The sequence below is a fragment of the Habropoda laboriosa genome, unplaced genomic scaffold (genome assembly GCF_001263275.1).
Source record: "Habropoda laboriosa isolate 0110345459 unplaced genomic scaffold, ASM126327v1 scaffold84, whole genome shotgun sequence".
Classification (NCBI taxonomy): domain Eukaryota; kingdom Metazoa; phylum Arthropoda; class Insecta; order Hymenoptera; family Apidae; genus Habropoda; species Habropoda laboriosa.
Genome location: NW_017100202.1, coordinates 1,394,698 through 1,419,730, shown reverse-complemented (window position 1 = coordinate 1,419,730; position 25,033 = coordinate 1,394,698). Strand labels below are relative to the sequence as shown.

At 32.0% G+C, this 25,033-nt stretch overlaps 2 protein-coding genes across 2 annotated transcripts in view; both read right to left on the bottom strand.

Moving 5' to 3' along the window:
- Window positions 1–2,085: 2,085 nt before the first annotated feature.
- Window positions 2,086–5,386, bottom strand: LOC108570456 (rho GTPase-activating protein 1). Its single transcript, XM_017932319.1, has 10 exons — window positions 5,179–5,386; window positions 4,440–4,547; window positions 4,099–4,242; window positions 3,652–3,832; window positions 3,334–3,552; window positions 3,152–3,250; window positions 2,863–3,050; window positions 2,583–2,783; window positions 2,363–2,469; window positions 2,086–2,275 (listed from the first exon to the last, which is right to left on the bottom strand). Exons 1-10 carry the CDS (start codon window positions 5,225–5,227, stop codon window positions 2,102–2,104), a joined length of 1,470 nt encoding a protein of 489 aa, XP_017787808.1. The 5' UTR covers window positions 5,228–5,386; the 3' UTR covers window positions 2,086–2,101.
- Window positions 5,387–9,562: 4,176 nt separating this feature from the next.
- The window catches only part of LOC108570493 (protein-methionine sulfoxide oxidase Mical), a 75,631-nt gene continuing 60,160 nt past the window's right edge, over window positions 9,563–25,033 (bottom strand). The window contains 22 exon segments of the mRNA XM_017932358.1: window positions 9,563–9,888; window positions 10,002–10,175; window positions 10,243–10,352; window positions 10,435–10,582; window positions 10,676–10,820; window positions 11,511–11,540; window positions 11,653–15,210; window positions 18,869–18,993; window positions 19,088–19,269; window positions 19,354–19,556; window positions 19,634–19,794; window positions 19,874–20,033; window positions 20,489–20,713; window positions 20,761–20,882; window positions 21,000–21,141; window positions 21,701–21,940; window positions 22,979–23,206; window positions 23,843–23,965; window positions 24,046–24,293; window positions 24,378–24,529; window positions 24,640–24,842; window positions 24,992–25,033. The exon segment at window positions 24,992–25,033 is cut by the window's right edge and continues 30 nt beyond it. Of these exon segments, the coding sequence (XP_017787847.1) occupies window positions 9,563–9,888; window positions 10,002–10,175; window positions 10,243–10,352; window positions 10,435–10,582; window positions 10,676–10,820; window positions 11,511–11,540; window positions 11,653–15,210; window positions 18,869–18,993; window positions 19,088–19,269; window positions 19,354–19,556; window positions 19,634–19,794; window positions 19,874–20,033; window positions 20,489–20,713; window positions 20,761–20,882; window positions 21,000–21,141; window positions 21,701–21,940; window positions 22,979–23,206; window positions 23,843–23,965; window positions 24,046–24,293; window positions 24,378–24,529; window positions 24,640–24,842; window positions 24,992–25,033 (7,047 nt within the window).

Sequence of the window (25,033 nt, the reverse complement as noted above, 5' to 3'; positions counted from 1 at the left end):
CCTAACAATAAGTAATTTAATTGAGTGCAAGATAAGAAATACTGATTATATTTTGGGAGTTGATTTTTATGTATTTCAATATGTCATTACATTGATAGAGCTTCAGTTGACTCATAAACTAAATATCTTGTTATTCGTATATATCGTATAACTAGAAGGTTTATTACAATTATCAGATCTATGTATTTCTGTCATATAAATGTACGTATATTTAAATACTATTGTGTTTTAATAAAAAGTTAATTAACATATACACATATTTAATACGATGTTATTTCTTCGGAATGTTTTGTGTTTTGTAATTCGCAATTTAGATTAGTTTGTAATTAGTTACAAAGTAAAAGACTTACTAATTACATGCACAATATTTGTGAGACTAAAGTACAATATTCTACTCTATCACAGGTACATACATGGATCATAAACATCCACAAAACCATTTATAGTAGCAACATAAACGTTATTTCATTAAATGATTTATTTTTTTACAACATAACTTTAAGAACTCGACATAAATTTAAGATTGAATTATTCACTGCTATTTGTAAGTAAGAAACAAAATGCATCAGAAAAAGTAATTAGAAAATTATACATTGTGTAATGTACAAATTGTGACATTAATTATCCTAGTGTTCGTACAAATAATTATAGTTTATTACAGTATTTCCATTCTATCAATAACGAGGAATGTAATTGAATTGTATCAGTTCTATATAGGTCTGGGTTAGTCTTTTTCCATAACAAAGAAGGTATTAGGCAATTAGCCTCTATTTTATCCCAGAAACCCATAATGGCAGGACTATTTAAGAAAATGTACAAAGATACATACAAGATAGTGGAAAGATTAGTATAAGTATTTTATCTTTGAAATGACAACAGACAATATGCTAAATATTATATTACATGATACCCTGACAATGATTTTAATCTAATTGTTAGATTACCACAATAATGAATAACAATTTCTATCATTTGTTACTATTTTAATAACCAGAAAATAACCATGCGAATATTCTCTTCCATTTTGAATTTGATATTCATAGTTTGTCATTATATTGAAAGTTATAGATAAGTATCACATAAGTATGCTAATCACATTGGTAATTTATTTCATATTTACTTAAAAATAAAAAATTTGATTGTGAATTTAAATTCAGCTTTCTAATGTGATCATTTAAACAATTCATTTAATTTTTTATATTTATGTAATTAAGAAAACAATTTCATTTAATCAGATTAAATTTGTATACATTACTATTAATTTCTGTGTATATACATAATTTCAATACAAAGGATGCCATATCCTATTAGTAGTTGCTAATTCATTACCATTTTTCACTTTGGCTATACTAAACAACTATAACAAGATGCAGTTATTACGACTTTAAATAATTATGACTTTTATGAATCTTGTCATGTTCATTTTTCTTAAATTAATAAAATTATGCGAGCAAGGCATCTTGTGCACCATCATAATTTGCTCGTTTATATTTATTATGTTATACTATTTTTAAATAACCCTACATTTTATAATAATTGCATGACATTTTCACATATCTTTGGTATACCATTAATTTTTATATATCTTTACACACTTTTGAACTACATAGCATCCAGACTGATTTACATTATTTTAATATTCAGTATATTCATTCTAAAATCATTGTACCAATTTACTGAAAAAAATCTTGTGCAAGCTGTATATCTAAGCGCTATTTTGTGACATTAGGTATGCAAGTATTTCTCTATCTGTATATTTGAATATAAAAATATTTTAATCAACAAAGTACGGGTGTTATAATTAAATATGAATATCATACACGAATTGTTACGTTCGCTTTAAGTTCCAACAAGTTTGATATGACTTTGAAATTCTACGATTGATCGATGAGATATCTCGTTTTTACACACTAAGATGAAAGTCTTAGAAACTTGTCGTACTTCTGCTAAAAATCCTATAAAATTTTCTTCGAAGTTATATTATATAAGTTTATACAATATTAAACTTGGCAACAAATTTATAGGATTTCTGTTCTATAACATACATAAAATATTAATTTCGTTCCAAATTAGGCCTTTAGCGTTCAGTACTGCACTTTCTTTAAATAATAAATATTTTATCTTGATGAGTAAACAAAAAATCTATGAATTGATTAATGGGACCTATCGCAGAAAGCGACATCCCACAAGATGGTGGTGCTCTGACAAGATTTGGACCAAACACGACGGCGAGATTACTTGATGTCATTTTGTTTAAATCACACCTATCCATTACCTGTTGTAAATAACATGTGTTATCATAAAATCATAACTCGTCTAAATAAAGACAAATAGTGCCATTATTAGAATAATAATAATTTACCCTCGATAAAAATTGTACAATATATTTTAAAAGCTGATAATTGTCTTCTGGAAGTTTTTCTAGTACTAATATTTTAACTCTTCTTGGACGTTCATCTTTCGACAGGGCTGAAATATACATATATATATATATACATATACATACATATATATATACATATATGTTTATATTACGCTGTACGTAACATTAATAAATGATATCAATGAATCTAAATATTTACATTGAAATTGTGTTATTTCATCGTATAATTCATACGTCATAAGAGGTTCATCTAATTCTCGTAGAAATGTTTTAAGAAGAACGGCTGCTATATGTGGATCTCCTTGAAAATCAACAGGTAATCCTTGATTACAACGGTTCTGAAGTTCTTTAACTACAGCTACATTAGCTGATCTTCTAAATATTCCTTCTGTTTCTAATGCTGTAAGTGTACAATGTTGTTATCTTATCATTTTTAAAAGGAAATAACGAAAGTATAAAAGTTACATAGTTAAACATACCATCAGGTGTATCGAGAAATTCAACACATTGTCGCACTATTGGTGGTATAGGATCGCCATTATTATTTTCTTTAATAAATAGGAGACTTGCTCCAAACTGAGTGGTACCAACCGGTGTTGTTACCGTACTCTGAGGTGGACTTGTTGGTAAATTCTTTTTGTTCTTTAACATTAGCTGTTCATTATGTCTGAAAAGGAATAAATATAAGTAGTTACTATCAATGTACATAATACTGAATACAATACTAAATTAACTTGAAGACACAACAATAATAAAGAAAATCCTTACTCTATTACTTGAGGAGGTATAATAAGTTGATCAAGATTAATATATTGTGCCAGTTCCTCTAAATAATTGACATACATCATTTTCCGGCCAAACTTTGCACTAAAATATTGGAAATAATATACAGTAATTTAATAGAGTAATTAAGCAAAATTCATTAAGTAAAAGTAAAGAGAAAACTTTACCTGATGGCTGGCTTAAATATTTGCCATACAATTCTAATAAAATTAGTTGGGTGTACTAAATACAGAGCTTTCAAATTTTTTTTATACTTTCTATCAAAAGCTTTATATGCTTGCCATAACCAGGATAATGGTGGTTTGTTTTTTGAAGTAAGACCATAGTGAAAATAAACTAAACTATAGTCTTGTTCTACAAATGTGTCTAAAGTATGTGTGAGATACCTGTCAAATATATGTACGATTATAAAAATAATGAAAATATTCTAAATCTTAGAAAGATTACATATTTATAATACTCATGTATATGTCTATATTACAAACCTGAGAAGTTTAGCATGATTAAATGTTTCTTTTCCAACAGGAGGTAATTTACATGCAGATACTACTATTATTTTACGACCAGCACTATCATCACCAACCACTTCTACAATGCCATATCTTGAAATATCAAGATAATCTTCTTCATCCGCAAGTTCACCATCCAATGCAGCAAGATCCTCTGCTACTTAGCATAAAAGATTATATTTATAATAATTTTTTTGTTTTCAGGTTAAATTTTCTTTTGCTTTCCTTTTGACACTTTTTACAACATAAATGCCCAAAATAATTTAATTATAAACAAAGTAAAAGACAGTCATTTAACCTTTGCTTCTGTGCATTGTTATACCATGCAATAATAAACTGTACAATGATCTACATAATTCACCTGCTAAGCCCCAAATGCCATGACATTTAGTGGCTACTAACAGAAGATAAAAGGTCACACACCGGATTCAATAACTGGAGCATCTACTAAAGCTTCTTCAAAGTTTTCTTCGATTGTCCCATCGCTTACTGGACTCTCCAGATAATCTATCCCAGTACCTGCACCACTGCTAGTTAAATCCAATTTTTCTTCTAAAAGCTGTACAGCTACAAATCGAATACTCTAATTATATTCTAGAACAATTCTGTGAATTCATTTTTAATTGTATTTAATATAAGAATTTATAAGGACAATGTAATGCTAACACAAGTAAATATCATAAACATATTGTAAGAATGACAATGCAAAATTTTTTTAACTTTATATTAACAATCAATATTTTATATATACTTAAATATCTTACCATTATTTGGAGTGGTTTGTAACTCAGTATCATCGAACTCCAAGTTGGGCTCATAATCATGATAATCTGACAAACTTGGGTATGGGTCTTCGACGTCATTAGCTATTGCTATCATACAAACAGAAGTATGCGCATTATTGTCTGTACCAAATATGTTTGAATGAATCACAAAACACTACATTAGCCATTGCAATTCTTTATTTGATCAATGGTGTTGTTTTCATAAACAGATGCTTAAAAGATACTAAATAGCAATTAAAAAAAATATGTTTACATAACAAGTATCATAATAAATTGATGACTTGTATACATCTCGCGGTTTCTCGTTATATATCATTTTTCCTGATCACATTACGCGGTACATGATCTCCGATAAATATTTTGCTGCATTTCATCGGTGTTTACAAATTACTAGGCAATCGTAAAACTTAAAAGAATGAATTTTCTACTAATGTGTATATACGTTTCAACCAAGTAATAAAAGTAAGTCAAATTGTGATCAAATCTTGAATTTTGTAATACGCACTATCGTGTCAATACGCGAATTATTCGTCACTTATCGATGTGCTTTTCCACATAGGAGACTGAGATCCATCGTGAAATGTTTTCTCGCTAGAACGAACAGAAAAACGTCGATGCCAGGTGAACTTTTACAATCACGATTTTCGACGATATGTACTTGATGTGACGTTTATTTGACACCCAAAGCAGCGTCAACAATCACGACAGATAAGCTCACCTGTCAAAGTTCGCGTAGGGCTTAGCGTCGGTTGATAGTCTGCTTCCATTTTCTGGCAACTGCGTGATAAAACAGTGCCGGGATTAAATTACGGGGCTTTTATGTAGCCTGCTTTACAAACGGACAACGTTTTTCTTCTCGAACGACATTATCCCGACGCGGTATGGCAAACCAGCGATTCACGTCACGCTTTCATTTGTTGTGTCGCTAATTGTAATTCGTAGTCACTCGTCACTCCCTTTCCCCACTGCTCGATTAACGAATATCTTCATACTTATTCCTATTGGTCGGTCACATACTGTTGCGATATAAGTGATACGCGCTAAAAATATGAAAATCACGTGACACGTTGAATTAACGTTAAATTAAGATACTGTATGTATATTTTGTAAATAAATAAATGTCTAAATATAGGTCAGTTTGAGATTAAGCGATCAATTTTTTAATCCTAACACAATTTTAAAAATTACACCCACCCAATGTTTTGATATGTCAATACGTTTGGGCCTTTTAAATTTAAACATTTTAAGTAACGCTTTTCTTATATCGTGTGTATTTACGATTTTTTTTTTGAGAATAATTTGATCTTGAAGAAATTAGATACTATTTGCGAGCTGTTTAAATAATAAAAACTTTATGAAAAATAGAATGTAACAAATAAGTGTAGAATGGATATATCTACTTAAAGGATGAAAATAAAATTATGTATAATCATATTTATTTTCATCATTACAAAAAATAATTATTTGTGTTAATTACACTGAAAACCGTTTTTATAACACATACTTAAGGATTTATAAATACATAGATAAATTACTTTACCACTGTTGTACAGAATATCAGATATTTATTAAAATTACGATAACGTTAGGCAACATATAAAATATTAGCCCTCAGTTTCTAAATGTCATAATTTTCAATAATTCATATACATTCTTTATACCAACGTTTCTCAATATTTAATTCTTTAATGACTTAAGTGTGCAATTAAAAGAAACACATTATTTTAATGAAGCAATAAAAATATCATTTTCTACATTTTCGTAAAAGATAAAAATTAGTAATAAAAGTACTTTTAATTACATCTAAAATTTTATAAAATTATATTATATTGAGTGAACGTTGATTTTGTAGTTTTGTCTTATAGAAGTTATAATTATACATACATGTATACATTACTTTATAATTCTCTATCTGAATAAAAGGAGATTTTGATACAAAGCTATTATAGTTAAATTAAATAATAATATGTTATTATGTGCAATATGTTGTTTAAATTATAATGAAATGTTTTTGTGGAAGTTATATTTCAATAAATCTTGCATGAACTGCATTATAGTTTGCTTTCCTCTATAAAAGACTAGTGTTATTTGTAATAAAGTTATGTAGATTTGTAAGGACTTTCACAAAATGTTAAACTGAACACGTACTTTCAGTTTATCAATTATAAGATTTGCTTTCAATTACATATGTTGCACAATTCCATTTTCTAGGCACACATGATTGCTAAGATCATTGTACAACTTTTTCAAATGAAGTTGAACATTGTAATTAGGATAAGTCAAGGCAGTTAATTTTTTTAATTTATAATTATGAGGCACACTGTAAGTTAAAATATTTCTGATGGTAAAAAATTATAATAAAATTAATGAGATTTACTTTTTCCTCTTTGAAGCTTATTCATGAAGTATTCAAAATAAGACTAGTATTGAACATCAAGATATTAAATATAGACATACAAGAAAGAAAAAAAATTGTGTATTTGCTATGAATTTAATTTCTAAACTATTAGATTATTAATTAATTGTACAAAGACTAAGCTATACTGGGCAATATTCATAATAAATTGTTGTCTGTAGAGGTTCAACTTAGAATGCTTATTCCCTATATTTTTACATTATTTAGTCTAATTTTAGTATGTCCTAAGTATTTTAAATATTATATGATATATACTTTATTAATACATCTACAATGGCATTTGAATTTCTTGTAAGACACAAAAATATTTTTGTGTGGTAGAATAGTAATTTAAATAAAGCATTAAAAAATGTATTAACATTCATTCATATACTTATTTCTATAAATGGCAAATATGATTAGAATAATACTACATTCCCTACTTACATTTTGTAATCTTTTATGTAAAGATCTGCAGAGAATTATTTTATACTTTTATTTATATTATGACTATTATGTATTTTTACATTTTAAATTATTGTTTAAATATCTAACATCTGAGGCTAAAAAATTGGCAGCTTATTTCGATGTGTGTAACTGATACTGTAACATATTGTGTGTCAAATACATAGCAAGGAAATTAGAGGCTGATTTCAATATTATTTTCTAATTGTAAATATAAGTTCATTTTTCAATTGTATTTCATACAAAATTTTACATGCTTGTGGCTTAAAATTTTATAATTCTTCATACATTTTGTTTACCAGTCTCATATAATGTGTATATATATATATAACATATACATATGCATGTATATATATGTATATATATATATATTTCAATGCACGTTGTTGTAATGCAAAAGGTATTTGCTATATCACTTCTGGTTTAGTTATTCTATCAAATCACAAAATACAACATTTTGTGTCTGTAGTAATCAAATCTGTGTATATATAATGATTACACTTTGATTGATTTACATGTAAAGGCAAAATGTTTTTGTGATAACTTATTTCATAATTGTGATCAATATTCAGCAGTGACAAAATATATGTATGTATTCACAAAATTTTCTTCAAATCCATATGTCACATTGTGTCTTTGTACAAATTACACACATGTGCAATAATCTTCATGTTCCTTCTGTTACCTTATCCTATTTACTGTACCTTAAATGCTAAACAACGAGGGCTGAAGTTCATTTATAATACAATTCCACGTATTTCGACAGTTTCAAAATTTATAACATATAATACATAAGAAATGTGTACTACAAGCAAATGGAAATTCTTAAAAACGTACATGTGTACAGCTCAAAATAAAAGTCGTACTAAACAATTTGTAAAAGTCAAAGATGTAAAACGAAATAATTGGTCCATGTTTATAAAAAGTCAATGTATTTGATTTGTGTATATGCAATGAAAGACTTGTAACTCAATTCATGTTTCAATATGCATAAAAATGACGTGAAACATAAGGTTTGATCTTTTTAAGACACTTGACCCTTATAAGATCTGATTCTTATTTACAGCATTGTTAATTTAATTATTTGTTAAAATTTGTCAATGGAAATATAGAATGGAGTATATGTACAATAATGTGATTCCTATTAAACCGGATACTTAGGACCGCATTTTTTTATTGGAGTTAATCTGAGGCCTTTAGCCAACATTTGAGCTTCAAGGTCGCGATCTTCATCTTGATACCTAAAAGAAAAGTATGCTTCCATTAACTACTAAATATAATAGAATTTAAGTGTGATAACGTCTTTATCTCGTAAAAATAGAACACTGTCGAAATTAATATAAAGCAACAAAATATTGAAATAGTTTTGTATCCAAAAAAATATTTATTATTGTTTATCAAATGTTCCTTTTATATTTCATCATCAAAAATCAAATTAATAAAAAGCTTTTGTAAAAATATACAATATACTTCCATTCTTTTTAAAAAGTTTGTTTAAGTATTAGTTATTGTTTTATTAAAAACTTCAACTATAGGACCTTTGATTCTTACCCTTTTTGTAATAGAGATATGTGTTTAGGAAATAATTATCATAAACACATACAGTAATACATTTTATTCTTTTCAGAGTATCCATTGGGGAATACTTAAAAATTTAACAACAGTTACATCACTATAATTTTAACGATGCTATATTTTTAACCCTGTATATGGCTAAAGATAATTTTAAGTACAACCAAAACATTTTCATTCTTACAGCCGTACCACAATACAGTCATGTATGTGAATACATCACTTTATCACAATGCAAAGAAAAATACTTATAACAGAAAATAACAAAAAAAAAACTTGTGTATATGAATAACATGCGTAATTGAATTACAACAAAGGTTTAAAAATTGTAAAAAGTAAAAAATAACTTTCTTACGACATGCTTCTTTGCATGCATTACAAAGTTAATGTTACGAGTAAATGGAAGAAACTGTATACCGATCACTACTTAATGTTATAGCTTCAGAACGATAAATATTTATTATTTTAACAAAAAAATGTTGGATAACAAAATGCATTGAGTTGTAGTTTAAAAGGTGTAGAGCTTTAACATATAAATGCATAATTGTATCTAAAATAAATTCAATATGAATACTATGAAAACTGAGTTTTTTTTTAACACTTATAAAATGTAAATAAAAATAAAGGAATTTTAATATCACATATGCAATTAAGAAATTTTTAAAAAATATCAAGATTTGGAAAGCGTTAGAGGTTCGTTATAAAAATTAACGAACAATTCTATTAAGTTAGTCAAAAACACATACATAATTAAAATGACTATGAAAGTGAACATAGAAGATGTGTCGTTTAAATCAGAAGAGAAACTAGATACGTGCGAGGAACAGGCAACTGTATATGGAGGAAAGGGAGTTAATGTTTGGCATGTAGATTTACACCACCTTTGTCGCTCTTCTGCTAAAAGGGCGATGAGCGAGTCCCGCTTCGCGACTATTTCCAACATTTCTGTTAAAATCTCTCCTTCTTTCTTTACATCAGCGTTGGTTTTTTTATTATCTGTAAAAATTGAATACACCTGTCATTTTAATATTCTTTTAAAACATTTGAAGTCTAATATATTCTAATCTACAATCACGTTAATAGACGTTGAAATATAACGAAATATTAACCGTCATCAGCTAAGCGTTCACGCAATTCCTGTTGTAATCTTTCATGGCGATCTTCAAGCTGAACTTCTTGAGCTCGTACTAGAAGCTCCTTCTCATATCTACGCAACTCCGTACGCTCCTTCATGAGATCAAACCACTCTCTGAGTAAATCTGCTTCCTCTCGATCAGACCATTCTAAATATTAAAAGTATATTTTATTTAAGGGTGTACAGTAAAATCTTCAGTAACGATAAGTTCTTACCGTTTTCTCCACGAAGAGCCTTTTCAACGCTAACACCTCTACTTTCCAATTCCCTTTGTTTAACTTCCGTTTCTTCCAGTTTTCTTTGTATTTCTTGAGCCATGCGCAACCTTTAAATGTATGTATTAAATAATATGTTACATCATAAAGTATTAAATTATTATAGAAATATGAAATACTTTTTCTGTGTACCTTTTTAATTGTGCTTGTCTAGCTATTCGCTTTGTAGTCTTCGATTTACGAGAAATACTATTGCATGAACCTTCAGTTAATGTAGCTTTGTGCATGCACGACGTTGATACTGCTGCTGTTTTTGTGTCTTCATCTGATAAACTATCATCTGTTAAAAGGAAAAGAACTATGAAATACAAAAGAAATAAACTTCTCTTACGTTCACGTACTTGTTCTAATAGTTAATGTATTTTGTTCATACCTGAGACTTGTGTTGTAGGAATGGTATAATTAAGGGGCGGTGGTGGAATTGGCGGCGGATTTTCGTTTAGGAAATTTCTTGTGAGCATACCCTCGCAAACACTTTTGGGTCTAGCGTTAGTCTTCGGCGACACAATTTTATCAAGCTGAAACAAAAATTTGCTATAATATCGATATCTTGCAACGATTTTGACGAATACAAAAAATTAATTCATGTCTGAAATTAATATAAATTTGAACAATTTCTATTTGAAAATAAAAATTGTAATAAAAAAATGCTAGTAAAGGTCACCAAATAAGCTTATACACGGTTAAAGCAGTTACAGAATACACGTATACATAATAGTAGATGCTGTAACAAGTACAATAAATAATATATATTTATCAACATAATTTAATAGATCGATTGATAGAACGATGATTGAATTTGTACATTTTAGGAAAATTTAAAAATAAATTAGGACAAAAACTACCGAGTGAACTACCCATTCACCTATCTTCCATAAATATTTTCTTAATACCTATGTGTTAGAAACAGCTTGATGAAAGCACACTAAAAAGAAAAACGAACATACTGAAATGGCAATTTACGTATGCAGTAAAAGTTAGCATGCTTTTTTTCAGGAGAGACTGTTACTACAAGGATTTAACAACTATATAAAAAGTTGAATGTTGCTTATGCCAGTCAATATGTTACCCCTTGAAAGCAGACGAGAAAATGCGGCAAACGAAAATAAAATCATAGTACCTGCACGATATACAATAGCGAATACAAATAGTGGCATAAGAAAGCTAATACTGGAAAAATTAGTATCAATGACTTATGAGTTGCTTACATCTGACCCTTCCGAATACGATTTACATAACTGAAACATTTCAGAATCCAATTAGTTAAAAAGATATTCAAGAATATATTCACGCTGTACAATAGAAGAAATGTAGAGACTATCCAGAGAGGAAGAAATAGAATATACGTACTTTGCCTTTTGACTTTGACGTCAGACGGAACATAGATAATTTGTCTTTTTGGTTGGACGGCGAAGGAGAGGATTCCTTTTTAAAGAAGAAATCTGAGACTGCTTGAATGATACTTTTTCTTCTTTCCGGATCTTTCGTCTTTTGCTTTTTGTCTCTTTTTACAACGGTAACAGAGTTATTTGATTTTGGAGAATCAGCGTGTAAGAGTTCATCCATTGATTTTGCATTAGCAGCAGATAGACCACTGAAATTTATTGCCTCTGCTACAGCCTTCATATTATCTGTGCTTTTGCTTGTTTGTAATTTTAATCCAGTCTTAGTTGCGCCAGAACTGTAAAGTCTCATGCGAGGTTCAGGTTGTATTTCTTCTTTACTTCTTCTATCTTCCATAGAAAGTTGTCTTCGTGTCATTTTCATCCGCAGTTCTTTGATTCTGTCTTCCGGACTAAGACCTAGGTCTTCATCACTCTTTAATTTGGCTCTTTCTCTAGCATCTTGTCTTGCTTTTTCCGCTGTTCTCTTTGCTTCCTCGTGTTTCAATCTCGGTGGTGCAATCGGCGTTTTAAAGTTGTTTTCTTTCTCATTGTCTGCTTTAATCATTGCAATGTTTTCAGAGGATTGAATTTCATTCTTGCTACTTCCCTCTTTCGAAAGTTTCTCAGTCTCCGATTTCCAAAGCAACTGCTGTGGCTCGCGAGATGTTTCAATTTCTAAAGGCTTTCTGCTTTCAACAAAAGTAGCGTATAAAGAACTATTTTCAGGTGTTAATATGGATGTGGGTACAAATTTATTGACAGGTGAAACATTAGGAATAGGTGGTCTTATCGGCGATAAAGCCGGAGTAGAATTGAATGAGGAAGCTCTGGCAGCTCTTCTTGCTTTCTTTTCCGCGGATTTTTGTTTGTGAGCTTCCACTTTATCCATTAGCAAATCTTGTATTACGTTCTTTTGCTTGGATCTTTCTCTAGTGATTTCTTCCAATTTTCTAGAGGTAGCCGGTGAATTAAAACTATTATTTATCGTGGTTTCCTGACTTTTAATCTCCTCTGCTATTATTTCAGCGGTACGAGACTGTAACGAGCTCTTTGAATTTTTCCTCTTCGATTTCCTGATGTCTATGGAGTCTTTGGCGTTACTAAATTCAGCGATTCTAGATTGTAAACGCTTTACATATTCCAGATAATCTGGATTGCTAGAATCAGCTACTGCTTTCTTTTCTTCTTCTTGCACAGGTTGTTCTTGAGTTTGAGTCGGAATTATCGAAACCTGTGGATTCACAGGACTAGCAAGTATAGTGACTACTTCGCTAGTAGTAGTGTCCTCGGCTGGTTCAACGATGAGCAAACTATCCTCTTCCATTGACTGGAACAATTCTCTATTCGTTGCTTCTACTATAGGTTGGTTCTGCCGAACAGAATTCAACTTCATTTCTATATTTGTCCCGATTTCATTTTTAGATTTATTCACAGCACCATTTAGTTTATTCATAACATCATCCATGGTAACTGGGTTTATTTCTATTACATTTCTATCATTGTACGCTTCTTCCTCGGAGCACGAATCATTTTCTATTTCTAATTTCGCTATAGGAGCGTCAGCAATAAACTTATCTCGCGAACTTGCTGGCATTGGACTGCTTTTAATATTCACAAACTCTATATATCCTCTATTCTTGAGCATAACCATGTTCGAAGCATCTTGTAGACTATCATCCAGCAACGAATCGTTGTCTGTGTCCATGAAATCTATATTTTCACCGTTCGCTAGAAGTTTCGAGGTATTGTTAGTAGGAACGTCTAATTGCTTATCGAATTTCGAAGAGTCAAAGTCCATGTCTGTCATATCTTCTTCTTTGGCTATCATAAGCGGTGTATAACTTGTTCTTGAAGCATCCGACAAAGTGGTTTTTCTCCTAGTTGTTATAAATTCTGGATTAATATTAAATTCAACATCTCTTAGATCGTCTGAAACTAAAACCTCTCCGTCGCGGGCCCACTCTGAGAATTCTGTTTCTGTGAGGGCCGCTGTGGTAATATCATTATCTTCAGAGTCATCGTGCTTATTGGATATAGCAGACGCGATTGATGTAGGAGTACTACAATTACTAATACTTTTCTTCCCATCATCCTGCAATTCCAATTGCTCAATCTCGTTTTTTACTAATTCTAGCTCCATGGATGTCTTCTTGTTTATGCAAGAAACTGGATCAAAAGACACAGGATTTATCTTATTATTTAACTCTTTGTCCCGTAGAAATGAACACTCTATAGAATCTGGCTCGAACGACTGACCATCGTCGCAATCCTTATATTTGTCAGCTTCTTCGTCCAGCAGTAAATCTCCATCTGTACTGTGAATTTGTAATCGTGGAGGAGACAAATTTACAGCAACTAGTGGTTGATCTTGAGCTCTTTCTTCTGCTTCACCATCACCGGAAGATAATGAATCGCTGTCTATCTCTGAATCTCCGGTGCTGGCAGTTTCTTTAGCTTCCTCTTTGTTTTTACTCCAATCCACTTGTGGAACGATAATGGACGTTTCATGTAAAGGACTTCGTGGTCGAAAACCATTGTTTTCCTCGGTATTCATGGTAAAATTGTTCTCCGTAGTTTGAGGATTCCTCGCGTTTTCCAATATTTGAGAATTTTTAATCGCGTTCAATTGACTAGGCACTGCTTGTTCCTTTATCAGTTCTTTGTCTGTTGCGTTCTTGGATTCACCACAGACAATGTTTGGCGCAGTCTTGGATTTTAAAATACTAGATTCCTTGACCAGATCTGGTAACTGGGTTTTCGATATTTCAGGCAAAATTGTAGCTTTATACATAGAACTATCGTTGTTTAACAAGTTTTGGGAGGAACGATTAGCAGTGTATGGTTTTATTGGAGATGAAGAGAAGATATTTGTAGGCGATATCGGAGAAAGTTGAGTGTTGTTGGATCGTAACTTGCTTGTTCCTTGCAAGAATGCCTGCATCGTGGGGCTTGGTTCTGGAGCAGGGTTTAAGAGTTTCTGATGCTGAGATATAGCGTCTGTAAAGTTTCTTAGCTGAGTATCTACGTTTGAGGCTGATCCTGATTTCATGACAGAACCACCAAAAGCTGTGCTACCGAGTAAATACTTCTTCTTCAATTCTAAAGATAATTTAGATGCGATGCCTTCCGTAGAATGAGTTCGATTTAATAAATAATCTCCTTTTCGTGGATTTATTAATGGAACTCTGTTTGTATTGTTGGATCCTAGTAGATTCAAATTGTTTTCTTTCTCAGGGTGAGAAGGATGTACACTGTAATCTGTTTTTAATTGCGTCTTCGTGTTTGATTCTTTATCTTGTTTTAGATTTCCATTAATCGATGAAATTACTTTGCTCTTCACTTGAACCTTCTTGGGCTCCACGTAGTTTCCTCTAGTTTTACGAACGTACGAGTCGTTGATTGCGATCTCTGGAATCTCATGCTGCGTAGGAGTTGCGCCATCGTGCTCAAATTCAGAGTCAGTAGATATTTCTGTAGCTGAGTTTTCTTCGCTCTGTTCCGATGAACCCTCGTTAGAGGCAACCTATGAGAATAGACATAAATTAATATATGAATAATGGTCCCAATATTAAATGTTATCAGAAAACAAGAAATCTTGTTTAGTGTATTAGTGAAACTATTAGTGGCAAGGAACATGATGCATTTGGTCAGAAGAATGTTTTGTATTAACGTTTGTGAGCTATTCTTAATGCTAGAGAGTTCAGTGAAAGATAAACAGCTATAAATGTGTAAAAAAAAAAAAATGTATGATGTTCCTAATTAATTAGTCATTGATAATCGCCCACTGTTTACTATGAAACTAATCATGGTAGTAATTTTCCGAATTTACCTAGAATGAGACAGTGAGATCTTTAATAAAGTATTGGCTGGTGGTAATTTCAAAATTAATAAAAATTGGTAAGTTACATTGCCAGTTTTAGCATGAACACTAAACCAAACACAAACGATTAATCAATTTGAGTCACTGTTAATTTAGAATTAGTTCAACAGGTCACTCCATTCGTACATAAAAATGCTTTACCTTTTCTTCAGTGGCCTTGGGTATATTAAAAAGATTTACCACCATCAGCCAACTATAAGTAATATCTTTTTTTCTACTTTATTAATATATCTCACACAATTTCCCTAAATGTAAATCATAAAATTGAAAAATACACGTTCAAAAAGATATAGTAATCATGTTTAAAGATTTGTTCACCATATGCACTCGTATATGTTGTATTGATTAAGAATATAATGTATTAAGACACTACACATTTATCTTTTTTAGCTCGATCATTCTTAGAAGGTACGGATTTTGTAGATTCATGTTGATCAGAGTTTGTTAATGGAAGAGACTTTGTAGAATGAGAATGTCTATGTTCTGCAGTAATATTTCCTAATGTACTTGATGTTTTACTTATTTCACTATTACTGTTTGCTATTTCGGATGATTGTTTTAAGTTATTAGTTCCTACGTTTATTGTGTTTCTGTGTTCATTAAGAGTAGTGTCTGGTACAATCAATCTTTCATTAATTGCAGTGGAATTTCCTTGTGCATTAGAGGTAGATTCTTGCAAAGATGTAACAATGGACTTTCTTTTTGGAGATTTTCTTCTTATTGGAACAACAGGAGCGAATTCTATACGGGAAGTATCAGCTTTTATTGGAAAACTGAGTTCATGATGTTCATGTTTTCTTTCTGGTCTCTTTGGAACTTCATCCACTATACTTGGTGCAACTAAGTTACTATTTATCTTCGTTTTATTTACTTGTTTCGGTGTTTCCATATTTTGCTCAACAATTTTGACTTTGGTAAATAGCTCGTATTCAGGTGATAGACTTGTTAATTCGGAAGAAGATTTGGAATTTTTATGCAATATATCAGGTCTGTTAGTAATTACTTCTCTTATATTCAAAGTATTATCACTTCCATGCAAAACGTTTTTATCCATTTTAACATTGTTTAATTGCGGTGTTGGTACTACTTGTTTTACATTCATTTTAGTGTTATTAGTAGAATGAATTGTGTGTATACTCTGTTTGTGCAATTTGGTTTCTGAAGTATTGCAACCAAGTTGTGGAGTCAATACTATTTGTCTTGTATTTTGGAGACAATGTTGCTTATTTGTTTCTGTTTCCTGCAATTTAGTGTTCAACGTGCTATTGTTGGTTTGTAAAGTTGTTTCATCTACATTAATTTCACTTGTGTGAGAATTAATTGTTATATCTTCAAGCAATTTATTGTTAGTTTCTAAACCGTTATTCATTAATTGTAGACTGAATGGTTTTTGTTCTGGGTTGACCTCCCTTTCATGAGAGTTAATTGTTACATTTTCTATAACGTTATCAACTAATTGTGAAGTTAATATTTTTTGTTCTGGATTGATTTCATTCGGACGAGAATCAATGGTGATATTTTGTCCTTCTGTTTGAAGTACAGCAATTTCCCTGTCAGGTACTATTGCAGATTGCTTGCATTCTTCTGCCTTATTCAGATTTTCTGCATTTTGTTGTACATCTGTGTTTCCTAAATGCAATTTCATGGGTAAGGTATTCAAATGCAATTTAGACTCAATATCTTCGGTATCAATTGAAAATATTTCCTCGTTTTGTTGTTCTATCTGTTCAAATTCCTTATCAATGTCATCAATATCAATTCCAGATTTTTCGTTGTCTTCAACAATTTCCGACTTTTCAGAGAATTGCTCTTTCGTTTTCTGAAAATATTTCATTATATCTTTAGTGTCAACTTTAGTAGATAGTTTTGGTTTCATGTCTAATTTGACAATTTTAATATTAGGCAATGTTTTGCCTTGAGTCTCATCTTGATTTCTCGTTTGTTGCTTCTTCTCTTCTGTGAAATATTTATTGATTTTTCTTCGAGCAGTTTCCATGGATAATGGTTTAAGTTCACCCACTGAGATTCTATTTTTTGCTTTCCTTTGTCTTAAATCTCGTTTTAGTTTATCAAATGAACTATTGCCATCGGACTGAACTGGTTGTTTAAGCTTTTCTTTAGGTATTGTTAAGTTAGCAACTTCTACAGATGTTTCGTCTAATGATTTTTCATTCGTTGGAGTGGGTGAAGTAATAGTCACGATAGGAATTCGGTTAATATCTGTTATGGACAACTTTAATTTCTCCCTATTGCTCAAAGTACTATTTGTAGATTTTGTATGCTTTTGTGTACCATCTGAGTCGTAAATTTCTGATCCTTCTGCACTTGTTTTATCTTGAGTATCGGACATGATTAACTCATCGTATAGCGTTTCAGTTGATTTATAAATTTCAGACGAGGAAGATGGCGATGATTCTCTACTGTAGTTTGGAGAAGAAGTTATCAGATCCGGTAGTTTGTCCTTGAAGTTTGTAACTTCTTTGGTGTTAGGCTGCATTGTATTATCGTGATTAGCCTGACTAAATGGAATAGCATCTGGAAGCATAACTCCTGCAAACGCTGTTTGCAGTTCAGTGTTTAATATACTACTTGTTTCTGATGGTGTAATATCTAGACCAGAGATTGCTTTATTATTTACTTCATTATGACTAGAAACTATTGTTTGGGTTATTTCACTTGCTGGAGCTAATTCATCAACAATATTTACTTCCTTCAAACTGTCATTAACAGAAATTATTTTATTATTTACTTCATTATTACTAATATCATTTAACTTTGAATTGGACTGGTTATCTTCATTTGATAATTCATCCAGGATTTTTTGGTTTTTATTTAAATTTGGAAGATTATTTTCCTCTACTAAACTTTCATATTCCGGAATGCATACGCCTGCATTATTATCCCTATTGGAATTATCCAGCACAGTCAAATTATTAGAAACAATTAAAGAGAATTCTGAGTGTATGGTATTATTTTCCCTATTATCTGACATTAAATTACAAGAGGAATCAGGTAAAGGAATTATGCTTCCACATGCTTTGTTTTCGAGTGTGTTCCCTTTGCTATCAAAATTTACGTCATATCCTACATGTTGATCTGTGTTTCCTATTAATATGTCGGTTGTCAGCGTTTCCTTATCTGATAAATTTTGAAGATCTTCAGTGTCAATAATGTTTTGATCAATTAAGACTTCACTGTTATTCACGCCTGTCTCTTGGAACGATATTAAACTAGGAGTTTGTACAGGAAGTACAAGCGACTCTTGAGTTACGTTATCTACAATATCCTGAGAAATTTTCACCTCCGTTTCCGAACCAGTGTCTGTATCAGAGCTACGGGTAGGATTTTTCAGCCAAACTTCCTGTTTTCTGAGTTCACGAGCACGTATGTCGTCTTCATCTTCTGTGGCAGTTGTACTTTCATCGTCTAAATAAAAATGCGAACAACGAAACATAATTTTTTTTACAATGACAATGAACATAAATACAAAAGTTTACCAAATATATCACGATATGTGTACCTTCATTTGTATATTCATTGCTAGAATCTTCATATTCATTGCTTCCAGTATCAGACTGACCCATGGCAGTATGCGGATGAGAATATCGTAGTGTCCAATTTTTAGCAAGTTCAAGTGTTTCTTCAGTTGTTAATGGTTGATCTATTGCTTCCTCGTACACTTCGTTATCGTCATCCGAATCGCTATTAATCAATAATCAATAAATTGTTTAAAAACGTCATCATGGTGTCTGCTTATATTTGTTTGTAAATCTAAAAATGATCTACCTCATGTCCGAAATATCATCACTAGAGCCCATTTCTGCGGTGGAAGCACCGAAATTCCTGTCAGTCCATTCATCTTCGTCCATTTGACTTTGAGGTTCTTCTGCGTCTGATATTCCGGCTAAGTTCTCGAATTCTATTCTTTCAGGCGTTTGTCCACGATCCAGTAAATCAAGGCCCACAACACCTTCCAGAGGTAACTTACCCTGAAAATAATAACTCTAATTTACACTCTACATTTCAAGAAAGATTTGTACAATAAAATTCGATGTTCGAATCGTACTATCTCAGGTGCTTTTAGATTTACAGATGTAGGTATATTTTCTTTGTTCAAGGATATAATTCTCTTCTTCTCTGCACGAGCTTTTAATGTTCCTGAGAAACCAAAGTGTTGTGTACAATAGAATCGTCCTCCATTCTTGTCTCGGTCAAACGTATGGTTTCCTATAAAGAAAAAAATAACTTATAAAAATTCAATCGTCTATATAATATCTACTTTATAGTTTAAAGACAAAAATCAAACCTATTCTTAATGAGGTAGAACAATATTCGCAACGAAAACAGCCTCGATGGAAAAATTTCCCTTCGGCACTAAGTCTCTCCATCAAATAAACTCTCTTATTGCAGAAATGACACATCTCCGAACCTCCTTGCGCGGGTAACGTTATCGTAGGTTTAATAGTCTGTAAGAAAAGTTTGAAAAACCGAAGTAGTAAACGTTAATGGCAACTTTGTAGTACAAAAGAATCTTAGTCAGCACATATATATATTTTTTTAAAGTAGTATACTATATTATCATATCACACAGTAGGGGATACACATAAAATAGAGTATGAACATAAATTCCATTAGGATCACTGACATTTTAGTTCAGTTAAGTCGTTTAGTAAGGAAACTTGCAATTGTAAAAAATAATTGTTTAACGTTACTCGTTACATATATTATAGTAAACATTTATTGAAATATATTTTGTGTATCCTGCGAAAAGTAACCAATAACATTTACAGATACATAGGTACATAAGACGATTCGATTTTTCCAAGAACAAATTATACGAAGTACAACGAACGTCACAAAGACTTCGAACATCCTGCTGACTATATCCTCGAGTACTGAGATTTTGGAACATCCTATTTACCGATTTCTGCACCCTGGGCTCCGCGTCCTGATTTTTATTTGAAAATTGTTCGGCCATAGCCGAGACTTTATTGTACCCGTGCACATTACCCTCTTTGATCTTCCTGTCAATATTCTTCAGGGTATTGTCAATATCAGCGTACTTACTATCTGTCTCCTTCTGATCCCGTCCCTTCTTCTCCATCTTGATTTGTCGAGCTAAAAACTGAATGAAGCATATACACATCTGAAAAATTTTTTAAGCGAATTCTGTTTAATCTTTCGCATGCCAACCTGCTCTCGACTCCATTTCGGCACCCGTTCTACTTTGTCGTGTCGAACCGAGCGACCCATCTTATTCTCCTCAATCTTCTTCTCAATTTCCTTCACATTCCAGTCGGTTTTCTCGATCTTACCTTTACAACACAATAGGTATAAATATTCTAAATCTAATTCTTTTTATTCGTTATATATAATAGATATTAAGTTGGTATCTATGGAAAAAGGATGATATAAAATAAAATAAGACAAACCAATGGCACGCATAAGATCTTTCGGTTTTTTCTCAGCCGGAGTAGATCCTTTCAGCTTATCCTCGATATTTTTTATCCTACCGGAGAACTCTTCGTCTATGCTATTTCTTCGATGACCAGCGTGTATTTTGGGTTCTCTGTCCTAAAAGAAATGAACAACGTGAAATACACTTAAATATGCGAATAACAAAGTACACAATCACAAATTTATAATATTGTAAAAAAAAAGCGAAAATACACCATAATCACAGTACACGTAGATAAAAACAAACCAAAAAAAAAATACAGTTTGTTACCATAAATTTTTAAAGTAAATTAGTGTGTCGTATTTATTTTTGTAACAGTGTGTAATGTTAGGTGTTACAGTTTAAAAATACGTAAATATACTCGACCGATGTTACAAACAACCATATTCTTTTCTTCAGTATAGTTAGTGGTGTAATTGAGAATGTTTGTACTCTTCCATATTATTGATGCATAAATATCATGCACACCGTTTAGAGCTTTATAATGGTTTTATAAAAAGTTAGTCAACACACATTCATATTTATTATTACATGGTCCATTCTATTATCGTAGAAATATAAAAAATAACGTTTTTAGAATTGGTTCAATCGCTTGTTAAGTTTACTTCAAAAGAAGAAAAAAAACACGAAAAAAAAAACATTATGCACTCCCAAATCATTTACTCTCCAGCTTACTGGATATAATATTTTCTGCTCTAAGTATTTCACTCTATCCTTGAAATCCGGAGCTGTTTGACGATACAAGAATATCGAATAATCTTCGAACGGCTCGTCTTTCTCGCGTTTTGCGTTTGCTTGCAGCATCTGCATACTTTTGTAGAATTGCTGCGTCGCCATATGTCGCAAATATTGCCGCTTTCTCATGCGTTCTGCCCGATTTTTCTCTATATCTGCGAGTCTCTTCTGCCTTTCCTCCTTCACGCGCACCGTAAAATCGTACAGTGACATTAATTCAACTTGTCCACACAGTTACAATGATTTTTTTTTTTTGCTTTCTGTCAGCTTAATTGTCATTCATAAATCATTTAAACAATCTGTACAGTTTATGTTACGTAGTTTCTATCTATTAAGTTCGTACGATCACAACAGATAAATAACGATACAAGAAAGGGTAAAAAAATGATCGAGGGTTCTTCAACTCGAGTTTGGCTACGTTAATAGTTTGCTTATCCAAAGAAAATGTAAGAAGGTTTAAACGTTTCTAGTTTTTTGACATTTAGAATATTTTCGTTCTCTAACGGGACACTAGTTGTTTCAACTAGGAAAGAGTTCTATGCAAGATTTATTCGTTCTATACAAATTTTTAGTAAAGAAGGACAAATACAAAAGCTAGTGTACCAAATATTTTATCTATATATGTATATAACATAAACATAAATATTATAGAAAAAATTTATAACATAACCGAGAGTTTTTACAATGTTCCACAGATACTCTGGTTGACTACAGGGAGCGATTAGAACGTAATGACTTCCTTCTGCATCATGGTAATTGTAACTCCAATAATTATGATTAACAACGATATGATTATCCCACGATATATAAGTGCTTCATTCTTCTGCCACTGTGACTATAGGATATAAGCATTGTAAGTCTCGTGTGTGGAATGTTAGTCTCGATTTTTAACCCATTATGGAAATGGAATCGTGTGAAAAAGAATGCAACTTAAGAGAAATTAAAAGAATCATTCCATAAAGCGTTAAATATGTGATTCAACCCTTTGCACTGTGCCTTTTCTTTTCAGATAGGTATTCTGAAGATTTTGCAACTTTATAGATGTAAAGAGTTGATTTGAATATTATGTGACAATAGAATAGTTTGAACCTTGGATGATCTGCTAAAAGCTTTCAAAGACATACGATTAAAAATTTATGAACAAAAATGTCCTCTCGCGATGTTATACGTTAATAGATGATACTTTATTATTCGATTAAAATGGAAGAAGACACTTACCACCGTTGCGCCCATCTTCTCGGTGCTTCGTCTCTTTCGAGAACGTCGGCTAATAGTGTCCCCCTTCTTATCCGTGGGGATCAAACTGTCGTTAAGTCGTGATCGTGAGTGTCTCGTTCTCGTTTCGCTATCTTGTCTGACGATACGGCCAAGTAACTGAACTTTTCGAACAGATGTTAATTGGCTCAATGGCTTACTAAGTGCGGGCCTTTCTTCGTTTTCAGGTTCCTTTATAAAAGACGATCAAATGCAATCGTTATACAATTATACGAAGAAAAAAAGATATTAGCAGAATCGTTAGGGCAACGAAAACACGAGTAATTACATATATAAATGTAATTTGTATATATGTAAATTACATATCTATATGTAATTGTTGATCGTTAATGATTTCTCGTTAACTTTACTATAATCCAAACGACAATGATCATGATCTCTATTGATAGAATTCGTTGGTACGAATATTTTCTTCAATGACGATGCAACTATATTGTTCTGAAGCTTATTTCTTATCCAGCTTATCGAAAATCTGTCATCCACTTCTGTAACGTTTTCGCTTAACGACACTTGATTATTGTTATTATCTAATGATTCGGTGATTGTTTGTTGCGAAAACGTTCGAAGAATGGGACGTGAGAACGATTCTGATCTTCGATCATAAACAGCATGTGATGGAGTGCAATTCCAATGGAACGTAGGATCGGATGTTCTTGGACGAGGATGATGGATCTCATTTGTTAAAAGGTGTACTGTCGACTGTAAATGCTCGGTCCGTGATATCGGACATGATACTGAATACTATAAAACAGGAAATCAATTAAAAATCTTTCGATTTCGTTCTATGACGTACGAGAGTCTACTTACTAATTTCGGATGTTTAATAGATGGGATTTCACCGCGGAAAACTCTGTATATCTGTGTGAGGTAGGAAAACATGGCGAGTTTATCAGGGACATCGCATTGAGCCATTTCTTCCCCTGTCATTATCTGTAAAGTATCAAATTGTTCACTTTATTTTTTACTTATCGATACAATTAAATTAAAATCTGTATCCGATTATGACATACCGGAGGTATGCCCAGTTCTTTTTCCAAAATGTCGAAGGCCAGCTGATTGTTCGTAACCATATCGTCTGGGTTCAATTTGTGAAACTCTATCAGGTCTGGACGGTATCTGTGAATGATGGCACAAATAGCCAGACCATTCTTGAAGGAGGCACCTATGTCTTCTATGTGAACTGAGTCGTACAGGGCAACTTGTTTCTGCAGCCATCGAAGCAGCGTGTCCGGGTGTACTTGCACGTCTCCCCGTAAATCTACATATCATTACTTATAATTCCAGTACTCTTTATTGTACGTTAATGTGCACATAAAAAAATAAAAAAGTTGTTCAAACTAACCACGACGGCGTCGTTTATCAATATCAGATCTCAGAACAGGGATACCAATATCTGATTGTAGGAGACGCAATTTGATGCTCTCCGGATCATCAGAGTCGACCAAATCTAGCACTTGTATTGGCGTTCTCAAGGATACGTTTAGATTGGGGTATCTTAAAGGAAACAGAAAATTCTGATTATTAATTGAACATACATACATACATACGAATAAACGATCTAAATTCATACAGGTGCTTCAATTAATTTACAATATATGTTATACCTGGTATGAGGATCCAACGTATAAGCGACGTAATCTCTATTTAAATTTTCAGGCGTAGTTTGTCCAAGTAGCCTGTAAATAGATTCCCGTTCTGCAATTACTTCTAGCAGCGATACATTGGCGCCCCATCCTTTGATTGCCCAGCAAGCGTCCAAGGAGCTTAAAAATCCTCTCGCACAACCGGATCCCGTTGGCCAAAATGGCTGAAATAATTGTTCATTTTACCTTTTTGGCGTATTAGTAACAAGCATAATATACAGAATAAAATGAAAGAAAAACGTGACGTTAACGAAATGATCTCTCGCTAAAATACCAGTCAATCGTATATAATAATGACGTCGGAAAGACATACCTCGAGCAGGCTGTCACCGACGAGGATCATAAGTAATCTGTG

Coding starts and splice junctions, on each gene's coding strand:
- LOC108570456 (XM_017932319.1), bottom strand. CDS start 5,227: ATGGAAGCAGACTATCAACCGACGCTAAGCCCTACGCGAACTTTGACA. Junction 3,553..3,651: donor AATCATGCTAAACTTCTCAG/GTTTGTAATATA, acceptor TATATTTGACAG/GTATCTCACACATACTTTAG. Junction 2,784..2,862: donor ATTTCTCGATACACCTGATG/GTATGTTTAACT, acceptor GTACACTTACAG/CATTAGAAACAGAAGGAATA.